The sequence below is a fragment of the Pleurodeles waltl genome, chromosome 2_2 (genome assembly GCF_031143425.1).
Source record: "Pleurodeles waltl isolate 20211129_DDA chromosome 2_2, aPleWal1.hap1.20221129, whole genome shotgun sequence".
Classification (NCBI taxonomy): domain Eukaryota; kingdom Metazoa; phylum Chordata; class Amphibia; order Caudata; family Salamandridae; genus Pleurodeles; species Pleurodeles waltl.
Window position 1 is genome coordinate 160,769,399 of NC_090439.1, and position 27,066 is coordinate 160,796,464.

The following is a 27,066-nucleotide window of genomic DNA, read 5'->3' on the forward strand; positions in this document are numbered from 1 at the left end:
ACAGGATGTGTACTTGTCTCCCTTCTAAGGCAAGAAGGAATTAGTGTCTAAAATAAAAGGTAAATTTGTTAAATAAGGCCCTAAAATAGATTAAGCAAGCAAACACTTGGCTTGTGGTAGCCCATTATATAGTTTGACTTTTCTTGAGAGGCAGAGACAGATCTTTTAAGACTGCAATGCCTAAAATAATCTATAATAAACTATAATAACCCAGTCAGGATTATCTAGGCCATCAACCTAATCCCATAGGTGTCCTTGGTCTACTAATCAAATGCAGTTCAGAAGTCAACAAAACAGCATAATCTTTCATTTATCTTACGAGTCTAGTGAACAATAGTCCATAGTGTGAACAGTAGTCCATTGTAGAATGGCTTTCACGGAAGCTTCCTTAGTCTACTGACTGGCATTAAATCATTGTCGGAAATCCGTTTATCTAGGAGTGATAAATTAATGTTTGCAGATATCTTTGATACTGCATTAGTGAGAATTTTCAAGCTGCAATTACTGAGAAGACCCCCATCTACCCTGTTTTGAAAAATTGACTTTACTACTGCCCTTCTCCAGGACATTGGAATCTTACCTATTTATGCTCCCCATTGGACAGATGTGCCAATATCTCAACCCACTAATCTATGCCACAAACTTCTTCCAATGGCAGACATTTGCCATTTTGGTGGAGGGAGGACTGGCTGCCAAGATGAAGATAGACTTTTTTTTTGGTATATGAAGAATGGAGCCTTTTATTTTGCTGTGCAGTGAAGTTCACATCAACAAATTGAACAGATTACACAGGATATCAATCAACCTGACTTTTTCATGTTGGAAAATAAGGTCTTCAATTTTGTTATTCAGTTATTCTCGTGTGCCTTACAAAATCAGGAAAAGATAGTCCCTGTACTTAAGGATCACACTGAGTAATTTCTGGCAACATTCATTGATCAAAATGAACGAGTTACTTACCTTCGGTAACGACTTTTCTGGTGGATACATTAGCTACCTGTGGATTCCTCACCTAATGAATACTCCCATGGCGCCAGCATTCAACGGAAATCTTCTTTCTAGCTTCGGCACGTCGACGAGGACGTCACATTTGCCTACGCGACGCCGTCTGACGTCATGCAGGCAATAAGAGGTCCTCGCCGACATGCTGACGTCAGTACCAACACTTTTTTACGTGCCTGAGAACAATAATCCAATGCAATGGAAGATAAAGGCAATATCTCATAACATTGTAAACTACACATCATTGCAAGAAAATGGCTATAGATTTAATATAACTTTTTTTTTTTTTTTAAAGATCAATACATATATACACTAAACATGTATATACACAAATAAATATATATATACAAATATCCATATATACATAATCTATTGCAGTCCTCAAGACCAAGAGGAGAACACTCAAGGATTACTTGGTGAGACCAAAAAGGCAACAGGGAGGTGGGTGGGACCGTGAGGAATTCACAGGTAGCTAATGTATCCACCAGAAAAGTCGTTACCGAAGGTAAGTAACTCGTTCTTCTGATGGATACAACTACCTGTGGATTCCTCACCTAATGAATAGAGTCCCAAAGCAGAACCGCACTCGGTGGTGGGTGCCTGTATGGTCAAACCAAGAAATCCTGCAGCACTGACCATGCAAAATGGCCGTCCCTTCTGACCTCAGAGTCCAAGCAGCAATGCTTCGCAAAAGTGTGAAGGGACGACCAAGTTGCAGCCTTGCAGATGTCGACCACAGGAACACCCCTAGCCAAGGCCGAAGTGGCCGACTTAGCCCTGGTGGAATGAGCTCTAATACCATCAGGAGGATCCTTCTTTGCTAAAGAGTAATACATTTTAATGCAAAGAACAACCCACCTGGAGAGTGTTCTCTTGTGGACTGCCTTTCCTCTCCTCTTGCCCACGTATCCGATGAAAAGCTGATCATCCGGCCTGAAATCCTTTGTTCTGTCAATGAAGAAGCTTAACGCCCTCTTTGGGTCCAAGCGATGAAGTCTCTCTTCTTCTTTTGAAGGATGAGGCGGAGGATTGAACGTGGACAGAGTAATTGTCTGGGCCAAATGGAAGGGTGAAACAACCTTCGGAAGGAAAGCAGCCTTGTTCCTCAACACTACCTTGTCCCCATAAAAAGTTGTATAAGGGGGTTTAACCGATAAAGCCTGAAACTCACTCACTCTCCTTGCAGATGTTATGGCCACCAGGAAGACTGTTTTAATAACTAAGAACCTTAAAGGGCAAGAATGCATAGGCTCAAAAGGGGACCCCATAAGGAAAGTCAGGACCAAGGACAAATCCCATTGAGGCATAACAAAAGGTTTAGGAGGGTATTTATTCATAAGGCCCTTCAAGAATCTAAGAACTATAGGAGATTTAAATAACGATGGTTGGTCTGGAAGACAAATGAAGGCTGACAAGGCAGACAAGTAACCTTTAATAGTAGCCACTGCACAACCTTTCTGCGCTAAAGACAAAGCAAAAGATAAAACATCTGACAAATGAGCACGTAAGAGATCAATCTGTCTCTCTCCACACCATACCACAAATTTGGACCACCTATTAGCGTAGATAGCTTTAGTGGAGTGTCGCCTGGCCGCTAAGATAACATCCACTACATCAGGTGGGAGAGAGAAGGAACTCAGGTTGCCCCGTTCAATCTCCAGGCATGAAGGTGCAGGCTCTGGAGGTTGGGGTGTAAAACCTGCCCCTGCGACTGCGAGAGGTGGTCTGTCCTGAGAGGGAGACGGAGCGGAGGGCACATTGAGAGTTGGAGAAGGTCGGAATACCACACCCTCCTTGGCCAATCCGGAGCTATTAAGATTACTTGGGCCCGGTCTTGGCGAACTTTCCTCAACACTCGAGGAATCAAGGGTATGGGGGGAAACGCATAAAGCAACTGGTCGCACCAGGTTCTCTGAAACGCGTCCCCCAAAGCCCCCTGCACCGGATACTGGAGGCTGCAGTATAACGGACAGTGCGAGTTCTCCCGGGTGACAAACAGATCTATCCGAGGAACCCCCCACAACTGGAAGATTAGACGGACTTGATCTGGATGGAGACGCCACTCGTGGTCGGCCGAGAAATGGCGACTGAGACCATCCGCACGTACATTCAAGACTCCGGCCAGATTTGCTACCAAGCAAATCTGATGGTCCTTTGCCCAGGACCATAGCCGAAGAGCTTCTCTGCAGAGAAGGTACGACCCCACTCCTCCCTGTTTGTTTATATACCACATCGCGGTAGTATTGTCCGTCAGGACCTGAACCGACTGACCGCGAAGGGATGGGAGGAAGGCCTTGAGAGCCAGACGTACAGCCCGCAACTCCAACAGATTGATATGAAAAATCTGTTCCTCTGGAGACCAAAGCCCTTTGATCTCCAGATCCCCCAGATGAGCTCCCCACCCTAGAGTGGAAGCATCCGTTATGACCGTGATCACTGGTGGTGACTGCGTGAACGGCTTTCCTTGTGAAAGATTGTTGCCCGCAATCCACCACTTCAAGTCCGCAGCAGTGTCTCTGGAGATCTTGACAGAACCTTTGAGATCTCCTTTGTGTTGAGACCACTGCCTTCGGAGGCACCACTGAAGAGCCCTCGTGTGCCAGCGAGCATGCGTGACCAACAGTATGCAGGAGGCAAACAGACCGAGCAGACGAAGGACCTTGAGGACTGGAACGACCGCTCCATTTCGAAACATTGGAACCAAATCCTGAATATCTTGAATCCGCTGAGGCGGAGGAAAGGCTCGATCCAATGTTGTATCCAGTACTGCCACTATGAACAGGAGGCGTTGAGAGGGCTCTAGGTGAGATTTGGGCACGTTCACCGAAAAACCCAGGTCGAACAACAACTGGGTTGTTGACTGCAGATGATGCAACACAAGCTCCGGGGACTTGGCTTTGATCAACTAGTCGTCCAAGTAAGGGAATACTGCTATCCCCTTCCTTCTGAGCTCTGCCGCAACCACCGACATCACCTTCGTGAAGACTCGGGGTGCCGAAGTAAGACCGAACGGGAGGACCGCAAACTGATAGTGCTGCGACCCCACCACAAACCGGAGATACTTCCTGTGCGACTTGAGTATTGGGATATGAAAATAAGCATCCTGCAAGTCGACAGACACCATCCAATCTCCATTGTTCAACGCCAAAAGCACCTGAGCTAGGGTCAGCATCTTGAACTTTTCCTGTTTGAGGAACCAATTCAAGATCCTCAGGTCCAGGATTGGTCTCAACCGACCATCCTTCTTGGGAATCAGGAAGTACCTTGAGTAACAACCTCGACCCCTTTCCTGCTCTGGAACCAACTCCACCGCGCCCTTTAAAAGGAGGACTTGAACCTCCTGTTCTAACAACAGGAGGTGTTCTTTTGAACAATAAGATGGGCGGGATGGGGGGTGGAAACTCCCGAAAGGGAAGGGTGTAGCCTTTTCCCACAATGCTGATAATCCAAGTGTCTGATGTAATAGCCTCCCACTTGTGAAGAAAATGCAGTAACCTTCCCCCTACAGGAGAGGAGTGAGTGGGAATTAGTGGAAGCCTAAGGCTGCTTCCCCTGCTGCACCCCTCCAGAGGACGAGGCAGAGTGCTGCTGAGAGGCTCCCCTGGTGCGGGCCCTACCCCTCCCTCGAATTGATCTAAAGGTGAGAGAAGAGGCAGGTTGCTGGAATCTCCCCCGAAAGGAAGAGGAGGAAGAGCCACGTCCAAATCCACGAAACCTCCTAAAAAATCTGGAGGAGGCAGAAGAAGCGGCTTGCACTTGGCCGTGGCCCTGCTTTCTTTAAACCTTTCCAAGGCCGAATCCGCTTTGGCTCCAAAAAGTTTGTCCCCATTTGTGACCAACAGGGTCGACTGCACGTCCGCAGAGAACCCTGAGTTGCGAAGCCAAGCCTGTCTCCTCGCAACCACAGCCGTGCCCATCGCCCTAGCCACTGAGTCAGTCGTATCCAACCCAGATTGGATAACCTGGGTTGCAGCAGCCTGGGCATCCGAGACATATTCAAAAGTCCTTGGGGAAGCTCCGTATGTGATGATGTTATCTCGTCCATAAGAGCATAGATGTACCTCCCCAAGATACAGGTCGCGTTGGTGGACTTCAACGCCATGCTGCAGGACGAGAATATTTTCTTGGATTGTGAGTCCAACTTCTTGGAGTCTCTATCCCCCGGCACCGTCGGAAAAGATCCAGGCGCAAATCTAGAAGAACAGGAGGCCTGGACCACCAAGCTCTCCGGCGTAGGGTGTCTGGACAGAAAGCCAGGGTCAGATGGTGCAGCCCGATACCTCCTGGCCACAGCACTATGAACAGCCAAGGAAGATACCGGCTTCTTCCACACCTCCAACACCGGATCAAGCAAAGCCTCGTTGAATGGTAAAAGAGGCTCCGCTGCAGTAGAGGCCGGATGTAGGACCTCAGTCAACAAATTCTGTTTCGCCTCCGCTACCGGCAAAGGCAGTTCAAGAAAGTTAGCTGCCTTTCTTACTACAGCGTGAAAAGTGGCTGCCTCCTCAGTATACTCCCCTGGAGATGACAAGTCCCACTCAGGGGAAGTATCCAGCCCACTAGCTGTATCCAGACCATGAAGACCCTCGCCAGAATCCTCAATCTCTCCTTCCTCCAAGACCCGTTGGTATTCCTGCTCCTCCAAGAGACTGAGAGCACGCCTCCTAGAATGTAGCCTCTCTTCAATACGCGGCGTCGACATGGCATCAGCCGAAGTCGAGGATCGACGCCGATCTCCAGATCCATCCAACGCCATGTCCGGCGCCACAGGCAGCTTCGACGCCGAGGTAGGAGCCGGATGAAGAGAGGCGCGTCTTGGAGTCTCCGATGGTCCTGTCGGAGTCACTGGTCGAAACCCCGAAGTCGACAGGATGGAAACCTCCGGGGCCGAAACCTCTGGGGCCACCGGAGCAGACACCGGCGCCGAGCCCTCATTCCCTAACGGGAGAAAGGGCATGAAGGGTGCTGGCCGTAGCGGCGCCGGAGCACCCAAGGTGAAAGCCAACGGCCCCGAAGGACCAGTCGGAGCATCTCCTGGAGCCATCTGCTGGAAGATGGTATACATCGCATTCAAAAATGCTGTATTATCGGCTCCAGGGGCAGGAAAAGCTGGATACTGTGGTGCCTGGATCGAAGGCGACCCCAACGCCAGCCTCGACGTCTGCGACGCCGGAGAGAACACCTGAGGCTGCGTCACTTCAACCACTGAAGATGTCTGCCCAGGCGAAGTCGGCGAAGCCGGAGAAGGCAACGGCGTCGATGGATGTGGAGTGACTGTGGGACTGACCTCCCAAGTCTTATGACGCCGAGCCGAAGGCGACCTCGATCGAGACCTCTCTTTGCTGGAATGGCACTGTGAATCCCTACGGCGCCAGGAGTCTCGATGACGCCGATGAGACTTCGGCGAGGAGGACTTCCTATGATGCTTCTTCTCCTTCCTTTTCGACTTTGCCATGAAGAGTTTAGCCTCTCGCTCTTTTAGGGCCTTGGGATTCATGTGTTCACATGTTGCGACGTCGTGGTCGGAGCTTAAGCACCATAAACAGTCCGAATGTGGGTCAGTAACGGACATCTTGCCCCCACACTCCCGACAGAGGAAGTCTGGTTTCAAGCCCTGAGACATAGTAACCTCAGAGAAAAATCACGCAGCAGAAAAAAACACTAACTTCGAAAGCAACAGTAGCTCCCTCGAAGATAACCGTTTCGAACGCACGGAAAAAAGGGAACCGACGTCGGCACGTCGGCGAGGACCCCTTATTGCCTGTATGACGTCAGACGGCGTCGCGTGGGCAAATGGGACGTCCTCGTCGACGAGCAGAAGCTAGGAAGAAGATTTCCGTCGAATGCTGGCGCCATGGAGTATTCATTAGGTGAGGAATCCATAGGTAGTTGTATCCATCAGAAATGTTTCTTCTTAGCTGCGCAAAAACGTATTCGCATATGTTGGAGAACCTAAAAAAACTCATTTGTAGTTACAATGTATTTATAGTCAGGAAATAGCTGTGATGCAATAAAAACAAATTGTGGTAAAGTAGAAAAGCCTTATTCTAATCTAGTTCCTCAATCTTTAAAAGATGAAACTCCATGTCTTCCAGGTCTTTTTGATGTGGCATGGATCTACATAGATAAATTAAGTTGGTCGTACTGAGCCAGATTTCTGCTCTGTTTGAAAATGCAATTTCTTCAAGCTCTCTCAAACGTGTTTTATCCCATACAAATGCATGAGCTGGTTTAGCTGCCTTCCGCAGAAATGCATCCACATTTTCCCAAGTGGTTCTTGTAATAAGTCATTTGCTGAGATTATTGGTCTGTCCAGGGGGGTGGACGGAATCTTTATGCATTTTGGTAAATATTAAAAAAAAACTTGTGTTCTAGGATATGCGTGTGTGAGATATTGCTTTGTGTGACTCGCAATCCAGTGTTGGAAAGAGATTTTTCTACAATGTTTTCTAATGTTTGCCCAAATTCATCAGCAGTGTCTCAGTTGATGTTGGGGCCTTGACAATAACCAGTTAATCCCTAAGACAAGAGATGAGCATTTGGACACTGATGTTCAACATATCCTAACCGAATCTACCTAGTCCTTCACGCAGAATAGCTGTAGTATTAAGGATCGTGTTTAATTTACACTTTTGTAGGGAGTATATGGCCTACAGCTTTGGTAAGCAAATGTTTTTATAGTGTCAATAACTTTTTCATACTGGTCTAGTTGCTTTTATATTATTTCATTTAAGAAACTTGTTGATCCAGTCAGCAAGCGAGTACAAGGTGGTATCTGGGACAATACTCCCAGATTCATATTGACAGTGTGATGTATAGTGCCAAGTGTCAGGGCACATCGCCACTCTATGCAGAACCATCGTCTTCAAGCAATCACAGGAGGGCTTACTGAGGATCAATTATTCGGTTTAGCTCAATGCATCTCACAGCCTTTGCAGGAAAATACACTCCACTGTAAGGATGTAAGCAGGAGGAGGGAGCCCATAGCAGGAAAGGCAGATTCATCAGTGACTTTTCAACATTTCCGAGAGATGCGTTCGTTGACAAATTATGTTTAAAAGGACACTTTCATAGGATGTTAAATAATTATGTGCATACATTGGGTACCATTATCAGGAAAGGGAGATGGAAGAAAAACATGCATTTCTAGCGATTGTGAAGACAACTTAAATCTTTGAGAAAACTGAAAAAGGAAGACTGTGGGTGACTACACATAAGGCAGAATAACTTATTCCACTATATGAATGCATAGGTAATATAGAAGATAAGATCTCCAGCTGCAGTCTCCCTGTAGCCTTAAGCAAACTTGTCAGACAGAGTAAGAAGGCATAGGCATATCTGAACATACATTTTATGTGAAGGTTCGGAGGCCATATAAAGGACATAAAATAAACTTTGAAGAACTTTTATTGTGTGGGAGGAGGGGTGAGTGATGGAGGCACAGCATCAAGCCACCTATTGTAACCAATTGTGGTGTCTGAATGGGCAGGGTCATGGGAGGGGGAATGGCTCAGTGACTAGCACTGCTGAAGATTCACATCTAGCCGCACAAATGCCCAGCCTAAAAAAAAAGAAAAGGCATATGAGGCTAGCGATGAGGTACTGGGGAGGTTACAAACCCCCCCTAGTGGACCTGAGCTGTGAGGGATGTCCTGACACACGAACTGGAACTGCGCAGGAGTTTCCAGCTCACTTTTTCTCCTACTGTGTGACACTTAGTGAGGCCATATGAGATTGCTGTTGTCCTGCTCCACTTCTGAATGCTTTAAGTAGGACTGGGTAGTCCCAGCACTAATCATTTAGTGCTGGACCATTAGTTATTGACATTGCCTTGCTATAGGTGAGGCTACTTCCAAGCCTTCCGTCTAGCAAATGGAAGCAATCTAGGGCTTTTGGGCAAGTTCATCAGGATTCTCTAAGCGACAAACACTTGCAGAAGTTCATTCATTTAAACAACTATTGAAAACACTCCTGACATTTGTAAGTGCTCTAAATAAAGTGTTTCTATTCCTCAATTTAAAGGTACTCAATTTACTGCCAGCAAATAGATGAAAGGATGGACTGGCCTTGCTAGAATTCTAACTAGTAAACTTCAGATTACTGCTTGCCTCAGCAGCAAGCATTCTTCTCACTGAGGCATTCTGCTTCTTTCAGAGCCATCAGATGAGTATGGACCTCAGGTTTATAGTTTTTATACAAGAGGGAAATTCTGGAGCAGCGTGTCTACATTTTCACACTTGTTTGGACAACGTGACCATTTGAATGAATAACTACTTGAAACTAAATACAGGTAAGACAGATGTGGAGTTGATGGTTACAATTCTAACTTCCTGGTCCTCTGGTGGCCAGAATCCCCAAGTTGTTGATTTACTCCCACTCTGGGAGTGTCCCTTTAATAAACTATCATCCTTTTGTGTTACTAATGTTACCCTAAGTGGGAAGGGTATGCCCAGACATGGGTCCCTTGCTCACTGTGCCACTGGAATCAAGCTAGCCTGGCTTAAGAAGGTTGATACCCTGAAACCGGTCCCAGAATGCTTGTTTCTGGTCCAGGGAGGACCTGGCCTGGCAGTTCGGGCTGGACTGTTCATGAGGAACAGGGTCAAGACTGATTTGCATATGGCTGGGTCCGAACTGGGGTGGCATGGTGAGCAAAAGAACGATGGATTAAACCCAGATCTGTGACTGGGGGTGAGTGTTTGCATTGTCAGCACTCCGTCCATCATCCTTTTGTGTTACTAATCTTTAATAAACTAGCCTTCAAACCACAGGTTGAAAAATAGGTCTCTGCCTGATTTTTTTTCTATTTTTAATGAAAAAACCCTGTAAAGGGTTCTTTCATAAATATGTTCCAGAGCATGCCCACGTTAACATCATCCGAGTTATGCTAGTGCCTTTCACCTGTGCCGCCCTGCACCCACCACTCACTGCAACTGGCTAAGAATGCATGAGCTAGACTGTTACTTAAACTCCTTTCATGTGCTCCCAATGTCTAACCACTTGGGGAAGCTTAATATTTGAAAGCTATGTCTCGGTTTTAAATACTTAATCACACTAGCCAGTCTTTTCTTTAACAAATGTTATCTCCATACATTTCTCCCCATTCTTTGTTCTCTGCCCAGTCCTTTCTGCTTTGTACACTCCAAAGACAAAGAAAGGTAGCCAAGGTAGCCAAGCTTTTTGGCAAAGCAGCTACTCTTTGGAATTTTCTTCCTTTTGAGCTACACATCATCACTTGCTAGACCAAGTGCAGGAAGACCTTAAAAACCTGGTTCTTTGATAAGGAATGCTCACATCTTCCACTAAGTTCTAGCACCATGGTGCCTCTGGGCATCTGCCTCCTCTACAAAACAAATGAGTACATTGTACAACTGTAATCTTTCCTCTTTATCTCCAGTCAACACAGCTCAACCAGAAGACTCTAAACAGGAATGTTTGAAGCAGTGGCTGATTCAGTGCCCTAATGCAATATGTGTTCTGTGGTAGCCTGGTGCGCTTCACAGCCTTCTGAGTGAAAAGGCAACTCGCTGTGCGCTGAAAGCAGAACACACTTCAGGCTGGGAGAGCAGATGGGGACCAAGCATACAGTAGAACGTGCGGCTCCACATCTCTCTTGGTGAGACTAAGAGCCCCCAAACCTGCTGCTTAACAAAATACAAACAAGCATTTACAATGCAACGGGTCTCGCGCTTGCTCATGTTGGAGCTGATCGCGTTGTAAACTCCTAACCCGACTTTTCACCTATCGGGCAAAAGTGCATTTATGTACATAACCCGAAAAAGTGAAATTAACTATCTAAAGCACTGGACTTCTGCCAAGCGAAATCGCGCTCGTAAATTAGAGAAAAAGAAGTCCACGTGCCCGATGGAAAACAGCGAGCCTCGCATGTTTTCTGTACTTGGTCGCTGCGCTCGAGGAGGGCTAGTCACCGGAAAAGGCATGACGTATGCGTGCCTTCGACTAATGAAAGCAAGCAGATTTTATTAGGCAAGCCCACAAACCAATAAAAAACAATGACGTGAAGTTGACAGGGCTCCGATCCCTTTTCTAAATACAAAAGCTTCTCGCTTCGATACGCATGCGCGACCCTAAAAACTACTGCTGTAAGAGCGGCTTGGGGGTTTGATCAAGAGCTACCTCCAAACGAGAGGAGCTCAATAAACCTACACAATGTGTGTGTAACAAAACGTTTTGAAGATTTGACCATGGGGGGCAGTTATGTACAGGGAATAAAAAGGGACACAGGGCACCAAAACACCAGCTATTAGAAGGCAGCTGGCTACTTTTCAGTTTGTCTCAGAGGACTTTCAACTCCACCGGTACGTTGATCTGCCCACCACTAGGGTGCAGAACTGGTCTAAGCACAGCCTCTCCCTTTTTCCCCTATGCTGCCAGTGCTCCTGAGGACTCATTCAAGTCAGTGCTCCCGCCTGCCATATGCAGACTAAGGCAGTAAAGAGGATATGCTTCCTAAGTCATGTCGACGGGCATTACCACCACTGAACAGCTGTTCCGTGCGTTGATTCAAATTGCGAATGACACTTCAACAAGCAATGCCCGAAAGAGGGCCGAGTAAAAGCCCTCTCTGTATACAGTGTTTATTTTAGGATTTAATTCACAACATAAACTCGTGCGGCTTTTCAATCTATCTTTATGTTACACATAAAAAGATGTTGAAGCGGCGCACTTACTATGGAAACACTTCGGCCACTTCAACCAGAGCGGACTATAAAAAAAGATCATCAAAACAGGGCGAGTCAGTGAGGGGCAAATGGTAGCACTATTAAACACAAAGTGTCTCCCCAAAACACTCAAGGCAAAGGACAACCATTGTATCTTCATTTTCGTTTGGAGTATTTGATTAATTGGCATTCTGTCACAGAGAGCAGCAATAATAAAACACAATAGATACAAAGTGTTGGTGGATACTGTTAGTGAGCTCTAGGAGCAAGAGATGATAAACTAATAAAGGATATTTAAAGGATATTAAAGTCAAAAGACTGCCGTGGGCTACAAAACTACACATTACACAAAAGAGCCTTTTTTTTTTTCTTTTTTTTTTTTTTTTTTTTTAGAAAAATGACAACATGAAACACCAGTCTGCTGGGACACGGATATCACCCACATTAGACAATAGTTATTCCTCACTGTAACAATATAGATGGTAAGAGTTTGTTAACCTAGCGGATAAGCGTACATCTGTCATAAAAGATGTATGGCCAATATTCAAAACTCACATTTGATTTGGTGAACTGAACTTCTAGGATTCTGATAAGAATCCATAAGACTGGCATTTCCTGGTCAAAACAGGTGATAACTCCTGAGCTTTGCTAAGAAATTCCTCTATCAGTATAACAATAAGGCAAAACATTACATGTTCGACCATGTTCATGGATTACTTTCGGTATACGTTATTCGAAAAGAAAATAACCTCAAAAGAAAGCTGCACGCTCACCTGTTCATTTTGATGCGTGCCAGGAGAGGTTCTAGCCATCCAACAGTGCACTCACAGTGGGCATCGAGGAAAGTGATGACTTGGCCTTTAGAGGCTGCGGCACCTTTCAACCTGGCTCGGATCAGTCCAGAGCGCTGCTCCATTCGGATAACATGAACAGGTACCTTCAAGTTTCTCGCATAATTCTCCAGAGGTCTCTTCAAAAAATCTGTTAAAGAAAAAAAAAAAAATCATTTTATTTTGGGTGAAGTAAAAATTTCAGGTGTAACATTTCATTTAATAGAGGTGCTTTAAGATACCACGAAAGTCTGGATATGTATACAATTACAACCATATACCGAATCAGAAATGACAATACATTATTTGAGGCGTGCCCCTAGTGTGACAAAAGCGTGAGTGTGCCCAGCAAAAACAGTATTCAGGCAACTTTGACAAAATTAGAGCAGTCACATAGGTAAACTGCAGCACCTGACGAGGACTGGTTGTAAGCACGGGCTTGTATGAACCACATACGAGAGGCTCAGAGTCCCCGGATTGCTCACTCAATCTCCAGTGGAGAATCTGCTTGTCCACAGAAAAGTGATGGCCTACTAGTGGTGTAGGAAACTGGCCCCATGTTTGCAGTATCCCCACCATTTGCCTGATATCTGATGCCAACTTGACTGAGGGTGTGCTGGGATTCTGCTAACCAGGCCCCCAACAACTGTGTTCTTTCCCTAAAACTGTGCTATTGTGCCACAATTGACAACCTTCTGACCCACAGCTAAGTCCCTTGTAAAAGGTACCAGTGGTACCAAGGGCCCTGTGACCAGGGAGGGTCCCTAGGGGCTAAAGCATATATTGTGCTACCCTAAGGGATACCGCACCAAACACATGCACACTGCCAATGCAACTTGCGTGTGCTGGTGGGGAGAAAAAGGTAAAGTCGACATGGCATCCCCCCCAGGGTGCCATGCCCAGAAACCACTGCCTTTGGCAAAGGTAAGTCACCCCTCTAGCAGGCCTTACAGCCCAAAGGCAGTGTGCACTATCCCACAGGTGAGGGCACAGTTACATGAGCAATATTCCCCTACAGTGTAAGTCCATTCTTGGACATTGTAAGTGCACTGTGGCCATACTGAGTACATGGGCTGGGGGTTTGTCATTACGAACTCCACAGCTCCATGATGGCTTCACTGAAGTCTGAGATGTTTTGTATCAAACTTCTCAGTACAATAAACCCACACTGATGCCAGTGTTGGATTTATTGAAAAATGCACACAGAAGGCATCTTAGAGATGCCCCCTGTATTTTACCCAGTCCTTTAGTGCAGGACTGACTGGTCTCTGCCAGCCTGCCACTAAGACACGTTTCTGACCCCATGGGGTGGGAGCCTTTGTGCTCTCTGAGACCATAAACAAAACCTGCAATGGCAGGTGGTGCTTCACACCCCTTCCCCCCCTCCCAAGCCCCGCAGGAACTGTAACACTTGGTGGAGAGCCTCAAAGGCACAGGCCTCCAGATAAAATGCCCCAGGGCACCCCAACTAGTGGAGATCCCCCCATGTCCTTCCCCCTGGACAAAGCCCCACTTTTGGCGGCAAGTCCGGCAGGAAACTTAGGAAAAACAAGGAGTGACCACTTCAGCTGCGACCAAGTCTAAGGTGTCCAGAGTTGAAGTGACCCCCTCCTTGCAAAATCCTCCATCTTGGTTTGGAGGACAGGGACCAATAAGGATAGGTCTGTGTCCCCCTCCCCAAGGGGAGTAGACATCAGAAGGGTCTAGTCACCCTCCAGGAAGGTCGCCATTGGCTACTGCCCTCTGACCCCTGTAACACTTCTAAATTCAGGATTTAAGGCCCCGCAAGCACCCAGCTCAACAGATTCCTGCGGCCCTCAAGAAGAGGAACTGGACTGCTAAGCTGACCCCAGCAGAGAAGACTGAAGACACCAACTGACTTGGCCCCAGTCCTACAGAACTGTCTCCAGCTTCTGAAGCCCTGCTACAAAAAGGCAACACATCCTGCAGGACTAGCAACCTCTTAAAAGCATCAAGGACTGCCTGCACCCCAGAGGACCAAGACCTCCTGTGGACAGCAGCCCTATCCAGGAAGAAACACCAGAAAGGACTCCAGAACCTCCCTGGATCCAGAAATCCTGCTCACTCTGCACCGGACGCCCGCAGCCTGTGTTCATGTGGCCCAACTGACGCCAGCTGGTCCCCATGTGATTATGACCCACTGCCCCAGCTTGCCTGGTCATCCAAGGATGGAAAACAATATTGTGCTCAAACGGTTGGGAATTTCAAGGGCCTCCGAGGACGAAAAGGAGATCCTGTGAACTCCAATGATCTTTCACTTTTGGCGCTGCACTGGTGTCCCAGTGTATTACAAGGCTGATTAAAAAGGAAGCTGATAATCAAGTTGAGTTCTATTCAATTTTTAAGCCAAAGGGTGTGGATGGGACCATTTTTCATGACATGTAATGATGGGATATAACCTATCATTTGTAAATTACAGTTCAATGTTTAATTTGTAACACAATAAGGGCCAGGGCACTCATCAGGAGGCCACTGCAGCTTGCACTACCCATTGCCCCTGCCAGCACTGCCAATGACAGCATCAACAAAACGTCCAGCTATCACATTCCTACAAGAGTGATAATGAAGACTATTCCAGCCCCACAAAACTATATGAATGGCTTAGGTAGCAGGCATTAGCCATTTTAATGTATAAAGAATTAATAAACTGTTGTTGAGCTCATCTCTATATTAGACAAACAGTTCTACCATGTAGCAGACTGTCATAAGTGCCGGTGTTGACAATTAAGAACTGGAGCACAGCACTGGAAACAAACCGCTTAAATTAAGCGCTGTCTGGGTTAGGAGGGCTCTGGTTCACTACAGTCACTGGGGCACAGGCCAACTCTCTAAAATACCAAGAGCTAGCATACGGTATAGGTGGGAGTTCATATTCCGAATAAAAACATTAATAAAAAAAATATTCAAACAATAAATTACAAAGAGTTGGTGTATGAACACACTGTCACTACAAGGAACAGGGAGTCCATGTGGTTGAGTTTTGCCTGTGGGATCCTCTGCCAGTTTGAGTAAAGCCTGTGGTCTCTGGCTATAGAAGAGCAATGGGGACCTAGATGCTCAAAAAGATACAACACTGCCATTCGAAAAAAATTGGGTACTTGGTAGTCTAAGGAGCACTCTGGCTCTCAACAGCAAAAGATTTCACTGGGACTTCAAGGAGATGCATTGATTAAAGCAGCTTTCTACAACCAGTCCATGGACGAGCTAACAGCTCCAAACACCTTCAGAATACCTCACAGCCTTGAGTTTATTTTTATCCAAGCACAGGGTCACATTTTCCCTTTAAGGTTAAGGGAAGGCTGTGTTTATTTTAGATTATCAGGTTGCAGACAGCAGGGCCTGATAATGAGCAGTGCTGGGCTAGGGCACAAAGGGAAGGAACTGAAGCACAGATATTTACCTCCTAAATAAAAGTCCTTCTGAACTCATATTGGATTGTGAGAACAAAATGCTGTTTCTGAATGCTGTTAACTGGGAGAAAATTAAAATGAAGTTACCTTAAGCATTAAATTATCTCCTCTTCCTTTCAATTTTCTCCAATGTCAGTGTCACATTTACAAACAGCAGGTCTCTTGCCCCCATAGGGCAGTAGTCACTGTGCCACATGTATACCTGGAAAATGCAGTTGTTTTTAGGTCAGACTACCAGCGATCTGGTTTGCTAAACACAACTTTGGAACTTTCAGAAAGTTGACTTAGGAATGCTTCCACTCGTTGATTACTATTTGCTTTGTGGTTTTAACTCACACTTTCTGGCTTTCCATTTGCTGAATGTATTTACTTTAGGCTCTCCAGGTTCAGTTTGCCCCTCTGTTGCCCAACAGGTTGCTTAAAACGTGTGTTCTGTATTCCACCACAAACGTGTGTGCTGTTAACATGCTTTTAAATCTTGCTCTTATCATTACACTTGCTGTGCATTCAAAGACCCAGGTCATTTGTCAGGCTCTGTCTCCCCAGGGCGCTTGTTTACATTTCTATCTCAGACTTCCAAGTGAGAGGATTTATGTGACAATCTTGCTGGATACTAGCTGTAGTAATGTATTTTTCTAGCACACTGCAACATTTAAATGAACTGTTTAAGTATTTCAGAATATATCAAAATTATGAACACATAAATGAAGAACATTTTTTGTTATTTCTGAAATGTGTTGGAAACAAATACTTTAATATGATCAAAACCAATAATTAAACTAAGTGATGCAATTTCCACACATTTTCATCTGCGCACTGTATAGCTGTATTAGCAAACCCGTATGTCTGTGCAAATGTAATGGTCATTTCAATTGAAAATGTGTTGTCTGTAATGGCAGTGTGCTACTACACCATGAATACTTCACTCCGCACCACTCCACTTTACACCACTCCACACCAATGCACTCTACGCTACTTCACAATATGCCTCTCTACTCTACCCTGTACCACTTACTCTACACCAATGCACTCTCTGCCACTCTACACCAATGCACTGTGTGTCAACGCACTCTACACCACTCCAGTCAAGGCCACACCAATCTACTCTGCACAATGCCACTCTATGCCACTGTACTCAACGCCACTCTGCAACACTGAACTCTACGCCACTACACTCTATGCCAATACTCTCTACGCCAATGCACTTTACTCTGCAACACTATTTATCCCGTGCACTCTATGCCAATCCACTGTACGCCACTCTAATCTACTTTGTACCACTGCACTCTACATCACTTTCCTCTATACCATCATACTCTATGCCACTCTACACAACGGCAGTCTACCCTGCACCATTCCACTCAATCTACTCCACACTACTGCACTCCACGACGTTCTACTCTACTATGCACCACTCTAATGTACGCCACTGCATTCTATGACACTGAATTAAATGCCACTACAGTCTAGACCACTATACTCTGCAACACTACACGACAATGTCCTCTACACCAGATCACTCTATGCTACTCCACAACACGGCCTGACTGGCCAGAAGGGCAAGCCAGCAATCCCCTGGGATGCTGGTTTGACACTTTGAGGCACGTTTGGACCTCCAGGAGTGGTGGTGCACGTGAGCAATCCCAGAGGGAACTTGAAAAAGTTGCTCTGCCTCTAGTGTGCATTAGCACTCTACAAATGGGGGTGAATTTATATTTTTTGCAAGGGCTGTTTAAATTCCCTGTCTGGTCCTGCTCTACACTATGCCACTCCAGTACACAACACTCTGCCACTCCACTCTACAACACTACTTCACTCTTCGGCATTCCAGTCTACGACATGCCACACTACTCTTCTCTATGCCACTTTTAGCCATGCTGAACAGCAGCCACACTGGTGAACAACATGGCTAAAACACACTGGCAAACCCAGTAGCTTTTGCAGAGACAAGACCTATTGGCTTTGCCAATGCTTGTTTTAAATGGGAAAAAATTAAAGTGTAGAAAGATGTTCCATATTTTAACATTTTTGCAGAACATTTTTCTGCACTTTAAATTTCTCTCATTTAAAAAAAAATGGTTCTATGTTTGTGCTATACATGTAATTGTGCAACATATGGTGAAAGGTATGTTGTGTGTCACAAGTACATACAACATAGGCTCTCGGTCACCCATAAACATAGCCCTGTTCCTAATCAGTTTTTTGTTCAAACCATAGTATCTGGCCCTATGGACATTAGGCTTAAAGTTAATGAGGATAAGTTTGGGGCTGTCTGGTAACAATGCACAAGTTGATTATCCTTCAGTAGCACATGATTTTCACTGATCCGAAGCAGCTCTCACTACAGAAAAGGTTGGAGACCCCTGGTTTAAAACAATTGTGTATTGAGGGACCAACTATTTGCCTTACATAAGATCAGATGTAGTGAAATAAAATAACATAGAGGAAAAAATACATTTCTGAAAGCCGGTATCCGAGTTGATTAATTCCACTCCCCTCCCAGTAATAAATAGCAAACTGTAAAGAAGAATATTATTTTAATTGGAGAACATTCCAAATCGCCGGCGTCGTGCCTCAACAAAGCACTCCTGTAGTCGAGGGTACAGTTTTATTACACACCATTTGAGCAGGCTAAAACAGAGATCACATCCCATCTTTTACTTTAAAACAAGTAAATTTATCATTACGCCCAACTGACACTTTCTGGGCAGTTGTAGCCATTGACATTACTTGAGAAGGGGTTGGCTCCACTAAAACCGAGATGAACACTGTTTTCATTTCCAACAAATAATCGGGCCAGGAGATGTGCGATATTTCCACTCCAGCTAAGCAAATATTACACGGGATACAGTTACACATTACTTGGTAACTTCCCTTTAAAGGCTATAGTTTAAGGCTGCTCTTGCTGCTCACCAAGCTGATATGGCTGGAACCTGATTTTTGAATGATGAATAGAATTATTTCCAGGTGCAGTTTACAAAGGCCCAAGTATATGTTTTATTGCTTTAACATTTATTCTAAATATACAAGAAATACATTTTTCTGATGAATGTCTCATCTGCAAATCTCCACCCAAAAATTAATGCTGGCCGGATAGTGATACGAATCTACTTACTACTCCACATGGGTGGGGGCTGGGAGACTGGACATAAAATGTCATCAATTTTACGTTATCAGCATCTGTATAGCGCATATCTCCCCAATGCTCGGCCTCTTAGTGCTTTTAAAGTCTGCTTACTCGCTCTGCAATGTTGTGAGGTTTCCCATTGATTAGATTACATGTGGTGTGGAGCCACTGTCTTTCTCAATGAAGAGAACAACGGACTGGATTGCTTAGTGATGTCAAACCACTAAATGGGCGCGCGAGGGACAGGACTTTGGCGTTTGATTCCTACCAAGGGTTGACCTGTGCCGTTTAGTTGGCTTCAGTGTATCTACTATTGGGCCACATCACTTGCCAGTAACCAAACACAAGATCTGTTCCGCACGCGTCAGTATGGCATATCGATGTGGCTTTTTCTAGTCACTAACATCACTTACACTAACAAACACGTTAAACACAACAGTGGAATTAACAAAATAATAAACGACCCTTGCTTACGGTGTGCGTTAATGCTAACGACTTTAAGAGCGAGATGGAACACAACTTAAAATGGCTCTGATGAAAAAATGTTCTTTCAGCTTAGCAGAAGACGATGGTAGTGGTCAACAGAACAACAGTTTTAAATGGAAATGCACCAGTTCGCCCAACTAGAAGTTTGATCAACTAATTCAACTAGTAAGGAAGGACCAAGGGGCTTAAAGCTGGAGCTCTTACATTTTCTTCTATCTAACAGATCTGAAAGAACTGACTGATGTAAGGGAAGTATGTACGAAGATTTATATTTAGATTGTTACTCTAGGCCTGCTCGTGCCAGACGAAGGTAATTGTCTGGTAGACATCGGATTACATAAGGGGAAACACACACATAATCGACTTGTTCTTAAACAACTAACAACAAAGAGCCGCTTTTAACATATACTCATGAATCAACGAGGAACAGGCTTTGTAGAGGCTAATACCACGTTCAAAGTAACTCGATCATGATTTTCCAGGTTTTGAGGGCACTAAGCACACATATAAACGCACCTGCTTTTGAACGGTAAACGTATCACATTTCTTATGTTTTATTTGTATGTTTGGAAAAAAATAAGTGTCGAGCTTAATACAAAATTATAAAGGGTGTACACTGTAGTATTACATCACAAGGCTACACTACTAAATTACATATGCGTCACATTTCTAAACCACACAACATTAATTAAAAGGAGAGCTCTGCATGGAATGGCAAAGTGCTGTGCCCAGCATGAATTCTAGGTAGATGACCCTCATACTTGTGCATCCATCCATCAAGCCACTGAATCACTGTTGCATTGACCCACTCACCTTTCCACAATAAAGTACACAATCTCAACAAACAAATGCAATAAACATAAAAAGTAGGAAAAAGAAAAACATGCAGCCATCGAAATATGGCAGTTACATGTTCGCAATAAAAAATATTTAAAAATGAAAAATAGCAGATGGCGTCCGTCTGGAAATGTAACTATGCATTCAGTATAGTTGTTTTAAAGTTACAACATGGCCACCACTTCTAGAAGCACAATGTTGGCCATCTTGGAACAGTAAAATAATGTTACAATTTGCAGAATACCACTCCAAGATAGCCACTCAGTAAGCTTCTCACTAGAAGGCCTTTTTGGAATGGCACTGTGCTTTGGCTATCATTGTTCAAAAGATTGATGAAGGCTCACATGTTGCGTCTAAACATGGTCGTCATTTTAGAATTGTAAAGCAATACAATTATGAAGAGTTACCATTCCAAGATGATGACGGGGTTAGAAGCCTGGAATGCTCGGATGGTGGCACACTATTTGAAATGAGCTGCAAACTAGCAGCACTGTAACTGTGTCTTGGTGAAATGCTGCGTTTTGAAAACAATAAAAAAAAGGAGAAGGAAAGAAATCAAAGACTAAAGGTGCTCACCAGCACCTTTAGCCCTCGTTTTAATGCCTTCACATGTGATCTGTGGAAATGCCCTCACTCACAGAACAAGAGAGGTAAGGGCTGAAGTGGGCTCACCCATTGTACCACGCGTATTCTGTCACAACGAAAAAAGGAAAACCCAACGTCTTTTTATGCATAAGTATTTTTAATTACAAAAGCCTGGCAGACAGCTAAAGCCCCAGATAACACTTATAAAGTACTTTAATACACAAGCACCTAAATACTATGTATAGAATTACACATATGTGGAAAATTATATTACCAAAGTAATATACAACCCCTTTTAAGAAGGTCTTGCAAGAATTACCACAGGGCAAAACTTCAATCCCTAGGTTTGCCGGAAATGGAGCCAAGATCTAAACCTTTGCCGGCTACCGTAATCTGATATATCCCATTTAACAAAATACCGTTCTACAGGCTTTACCACTGTGCTACAACAATCCACACTTGAGGGCTTGTTTGCTTCAGCACGTTTTTCACAATAAATAAAATCAGGCCTACCGCCTTTGTCATGACTTTTCCTAAGAAATACAAATAAATAGAAAAGTCAATTTCAAAGATGATAGGCTCAACTTTAGTTGACTGAAGGTAGGCCGTGGTATTTGTACCACAGATGACTGCCTAATCATACAATCGGAGGTTTCCATCTCAGTACACGTGACTTGTAGGCACCTTCAGGGCAGCACCCACTGCTAGCAATTTTTAAAATATTTGAAAACATTTTTAACATTCCCCAAAATATTCCAAGACTCTCCAGTACTACTGAGCAAAATTGTACTTTCCCAAATTAATCAGAGACTGGAGTAAGATTGACAGATCAGTTTTCTTAATATCTACAGACGCCTCTGCTACCCCGGGGCACAACTGAAGGCACAAAACCTATGTCTGAATCACAGATGGATGCCCTGAGGGACTAAAAAAGTATGAGTGGTATGTGGAACTGAGCCTTGGAAGATCACCAGCAGAGGTAGCGATGGTGAACACACATGCCAAAATATCCTCCAAATGAACGAGTTACTTACCTTCGGTAACGACTTTTCTGGTGGATACATTAGCTACCTGTGGATTCCTCACCTAATGAATACTCCCATGGCGCCAGCATTCGACGGAAATCTTACTAGTCTCTGCACGTCGACGAGGACGTCACTCTAGCCCACGCGACGCCGTCTGACGTCATACAGGCAATAAGAGGTCCTCGCCGACGTGCCGACGTCAGTACCAATCATTTTTTACGTGCATGAGAACAACCAGGCAATGCAATGAAAGAGCAAGGCAACATCCCATTACATTGTAAAAATACACAACATTGCATGAATAACTGTAAATCTTTTATATATATATATATATATAACTCTCTCTTTTTAAAATATATATACACATCAAGTATATACACAAAGATATATACATATATATAAATATAATATATACAACATCTATTGCACCCTCAAAGACCAAGAGGAGCGTACTCAAGGATTACTTGGTAAGACCAGAAAGGCAACGGGGAGGCGGGTGGGACCGTGAGGAATCCACAGGTAGCTAATGTATCCACCAGAAAAGTCGTTACCGAAGGTAAGTAACTCGTTCTTCTGATGGATACAACTACCTGTGGATTCCTCACCTAATGAATAGAGTCCCAAAGCAGTACCACGCCCGGCGGTGGGTGCCTAAATGGTCAAACCAAGAAATCCTGCAGCACTGACCGTGCAAAATGGCCGTCCCTTCTAACCTCAGAATCCAAACAGTAATGTTTTGCAAAAGTGTGAAGGGACGACCAAGTTGCGGCCTTGCAGATGTCGACCACAGGAACACCTCTGGCCAAGGCCGAAGTGGCCAACTTAGCTCTGGTGGAATGAGCTCTAATGCCCTCAGGAGGATCCTTCTTTGCCAAAGAGTAACAGATTTTAATACAAAGAACAACCCACCTGGATAGTGTTCTCTTGTGGACTGCCTTTCCTCTCCTCTTGCCCACGTATCCAATAAACAGCTGATCTTCCAGCCTGAAATCCTTTGTTCTATCAATAAAAAAGCTCAACGCCCTCTTTGGGTCCAGACGGTGCAGTCTTTCTTCCTCTTTGGAAGGATGAGGCGGAGGATAGAACGTGGACAAAGTAATTGCCTGAGCCAAATGGAAAGGTGAAACAACCTTCGGGAGGAAAGCAGCCTTGGTCCTCAACACCACCTTATCCCCATAAAAAGTTGTATAAGGGGGCTTTACTGATAAGGCCTGCAACTCACTCACTCTCCTTGCTGATGTTATAGCTATCAGGAAGACTGTTTTTAAAACCAAATACCTTAAGGGGCAAGAATGCATAGGTTCAAAAGGGGACCCCATAAGGAAAGTCAGGACCAAGGACAAATCCCATTGCGGCATAACGAATGGCTTTGGAGGATATTTATTTAGAAGACCTTTCAAGAATCTGATAACAATAGGGGATTTAAATAAAGATGGTTGGTCTGGAAGACATATGAAGGCTGACAAGGCCGATAAATAACCCTTAATGGTAGCCACTGCACAACCTTTCTGCGCTAGAGACAGAGCAAAAGACAAAACGTCCGATAGATGAGCATGCAAAGGATCAATCTGCCTCTCTCCACACCACGCAACAAATCTAGACCATCTATTAGCGTAGATAGATTTAGTGGAGTGTCGCCTGGCCGCTAATATAACATCCACTACCTCAGGCGGGAGAGAGAAGGAACTCAGGTTGCCCCGTTCAATCTCCAGGCATGTAGGTGCAGACTCTGGAGGTTGGGGTGTAAAACCTGCCCCTGCGAGAGGAGGTCTGCCCTGAAAGGGAGACGGAGGGCACATTGAGAGTTGGAGAAGGTCGGAGTACCATACCCTCCTTGGCCAATCCGGAGCTATTAGGATGACTAGAGCCCGGTCCTGGCGAATTTTCCTCAATACTCGAGGAATCAAGGGTATGGGAGGAAACGCGTAAAGCAACTGGCCGCACCAGGTTATTTGAAACGCGTCCCCCAACGCTCCCTGCATCGGATACTGGAGGCTGCAGAATAACGGACAATGCGCGTTCTCTCGAGTGGCAAACAGATCTACCCGAGGAAACCCCCACCTCTGGAAGATTAAACGGACTTGATCTGGATGGAGACGCCACTCGTGGTCTGCCGAGAATTGGCGACAGACTGTCCGCACGCACGTTCAAGACTCCGGCCAGATGGTTTGCTATCAAGCAAATCTGATGGTCCTTTGCCCAGGACCATAGTCGAAGAGCTTCTCTGCAGAGAAGGTACGACCCCACTCCTCCCTGCTTGTTTATGTACCACATCGTGGTAGTATTGTCCGTTAGGACCTGTACCGACTGACCACGAAGGGAAGGGAGGAAGGCCTTGAGAGCCAGACGTACAGCCCGTAACTCCAACAGATTGATGTGAAACATCTGTTCCTCTGGAGACCAAAGACCTTTGATCTCCAGATCCCCCAGATGAGCTCCCCACCCTAGAGTGGAAGCATCCGTTATGACTGTGGCCACTGGTGGCGACTGCTGGAACGGCTTTCCTTGTGAAAGATTGTTGCTTGCAATCCACCACTTCAAATCCACAGCAGCATCTCTGGAGATCTTGACAGTACTCTCTAGATCCCCTTTGTGTTGAGACCACTGCCTTCGGAGGCACCACTGAAGAGCCCTCATGTGCCAGCGAGCATGCGTGACCAACAGAATGGAGGAGGCAAACAGACCGAGCAGACGAAGGACCTTGAGGACTGGAACTACCGCTCCATTTCGAAACATTGGAACCAAATCCTGAATATCTTGAATCCGCTGAGGCGGAGGAAAGGCCCGACCCAATGTTGTATCCAGTACTGCCCCTATGAACAGGAGGCGCTGAGAGGGCTCTAGGTGAGATTTGGGCTTGTTCACCGAAAACCCCAGGTCGAACAACAACTGGGTTGTTGACTGCAGATGATGCGACACAAGCTCCGGGGACTTGGCTTTGATCAACCAGTCGTCCAAGTAAGGGAATACTGCTATCCCTTTCCTTCTGAGCTCTGCCGCAACCACCGACATCACCTTCGTGAAGACTCGAGGTGCTGAAGTAAGACCAAACGGAAGGACCGCAAACTGATAGTGCTGCGATCGCACCACAAACCGGAGATACTTCCTGTGTGACTTGAGTATCGGGATATGAAAGTAAGCATCCTGCAAGTCGACAGACACCATCCAGTCTTCCTTGTTCAACGCCAAAAGCACCTGTGCTAGGGTCAGCATCTTGAACTTTTCCTGCTTGAGGAACCAATTCAAGATCCTCAGGTCCAGGATTGGTCTCAAACGACCATCCTTCTTGGGAATCAGGAAATACCTTGAGTAACATCCTCGACCCCTTTCCTGCTCTGGGACCAACTCCACCGCGCCCTTTGAAAGGAGGGCTTGTACCTCCTGTTCTAGCAACAGGAGGTGTTCTTCTGAACAATAAGAAGGGCGGGGCGGGATGAGGGGCGGGAACTCCCGAAAGGGAAGGGTGTAGCCTTTTCCAACAATACTGAGAACCCAAGTGTCCGTTGTAACAGTCTTCCATTTGGTGAGAAAATGCTGTAATCTTCCCCCTACAGGAGAGGAGTGAGTGGGAAATGGTGGAAGCCTAAGGCTGCTTCCCCTGCTGCACCCCGCCAGGATGAGGAAGGATCAGGATGAGGAAGAGGCAGAGTGCTGCTGAGAGGCTCCTCTGGTGCGGACCCTACCTCTCCCTCTAAAAGATCTATAGGGATGGGAAGAGGCAGGTTGCTGATATCTTCCCCGAAAGGAAGAGGAGGAAGAGCCACGCCCAAATCCACGAAACCTCCTGAAAAATCTGGAAGAGGCCGTGGAAGAAGGAGCTTGGAGCCCTAACGACTTAGCCGTGGCCCTGCTCTCCTTAAAACGTTCCAAGGCCGAATCAGCCTTGGCTCCAAACAGTTTATCCCCATCAAACGGGAGATCCAACAATGTGGACTGTACATCCGCAGAAAAGCCTGAGTTACGGAGCCAGGCCTGCCTCCTTGCCACCACAGTTGTGCCCATTGCTCTGGCTACCGAGTCGGTCGTATCCAGTCCCGTCTGGATAATCTGGGTCGCAGCAGCCTGGGCATTTGAGACAAGATCCAAAAGACCCTGGGGAAGCTCTGTAAATGATGAGGAAATGTCATCCATCAGAGCATGAATATACCTCCCCAAGATACAGGTTGCGTTGGTGGCCTTCAACGCCAGACTGCAGGACGAAAAAATCTTCTTGGACTGCGCCTCTAGTTTCTTTGAATCTCTGTCCCCAGGCACCGTCGGGAAAGAACCAGGCGCTGACTTGGATGAACAGTAGGCCTGCACCACCAAGCTCTCCGGCGTAGGGTGCCTAGACAGAAAACCAGGGTCAGTCGGAGCCGCCCGATACCTCCTGGCCACGGCTCTGTGAACTGCTGGGGAAGATGCCGGCCTCTTCCACACCTCTAAAACCGGATCCAGCAGAGCGTCATTAAATGGCATAAGAGGCTCCGCCGCAGCTGAGGCCGGATGTAGCACCTCTGTTAGAAGGTTTTGTTTAGCCTCCACCACCGGCAAAGGCAGGTCCAAAAAACTAGCTGCCTTCCGTACCACTGCGTGAAAGGAAGCAGCCTCCTCAGTATATTCTCCCGGGGACGAAAGATCCCACTCAGGGGAAGTGTCCAGCCCACTGGCCGACTCCAGACCACGCAGCCCATCACCCGAGTCCTCTAGCTCTCCTTCCTCCAGGGCTCGTTGGTACTCCTGCTCCTCTAATACACGGAGAGCACGTCTACTCGAATGAAGCCGTTGTTCAATACGCGGAGTCGACAATGCCTCCGCCGAAGTCGAAGATCGGCGCCGATCTTCAGAAGCCACCGACGCCGCGTCCAGCGCCACAGGTAACTTCGGCGCCGACGAAAGAGCAGTCGAAGCAGATGGACCCACCGGAGTCACAGGCCGAAATCCCGACGTCGACGGGATGGAAATCCCCGGGGCCAATCCCTCTGAAGCCACCGGAGCGGCCACCGGCGCAGACACTGGCGCCGAGCCCACGTTCCCAAAAGGGAGAAAGGGCATAAAGGGTGCCGGCCGAAGAGGCGCAGG

The 27,066-nt window shown here is 46.0% G+C and overlaps 1 protein-coding gene across 2 annotated transcripts in view; it reads right to left on the minus strand.

Moving 5' to 3' along the window:
* The window catches only part of GALNT1 (polypeptide N-acetylgalactosaminyltransferase 1), a 684,180-nt gene that overhangs the window by 255,854 nt on the left and 401,260 nt on the right, over positions 1-27,066 (minus strand). For both annotated transcript variants that reach the window (XM_069219558.1, XM_069219557.1), the window contains exon 5: positions 12,458-12,665. In XM_069219558.1, coding sequence (XP_069075659.1) covers positions 12,458-12,665 — 208 coding nt within the window. The remainder of the gene's footprint in view (positions 1-12,457; positions 12,666-27,066) is intronic.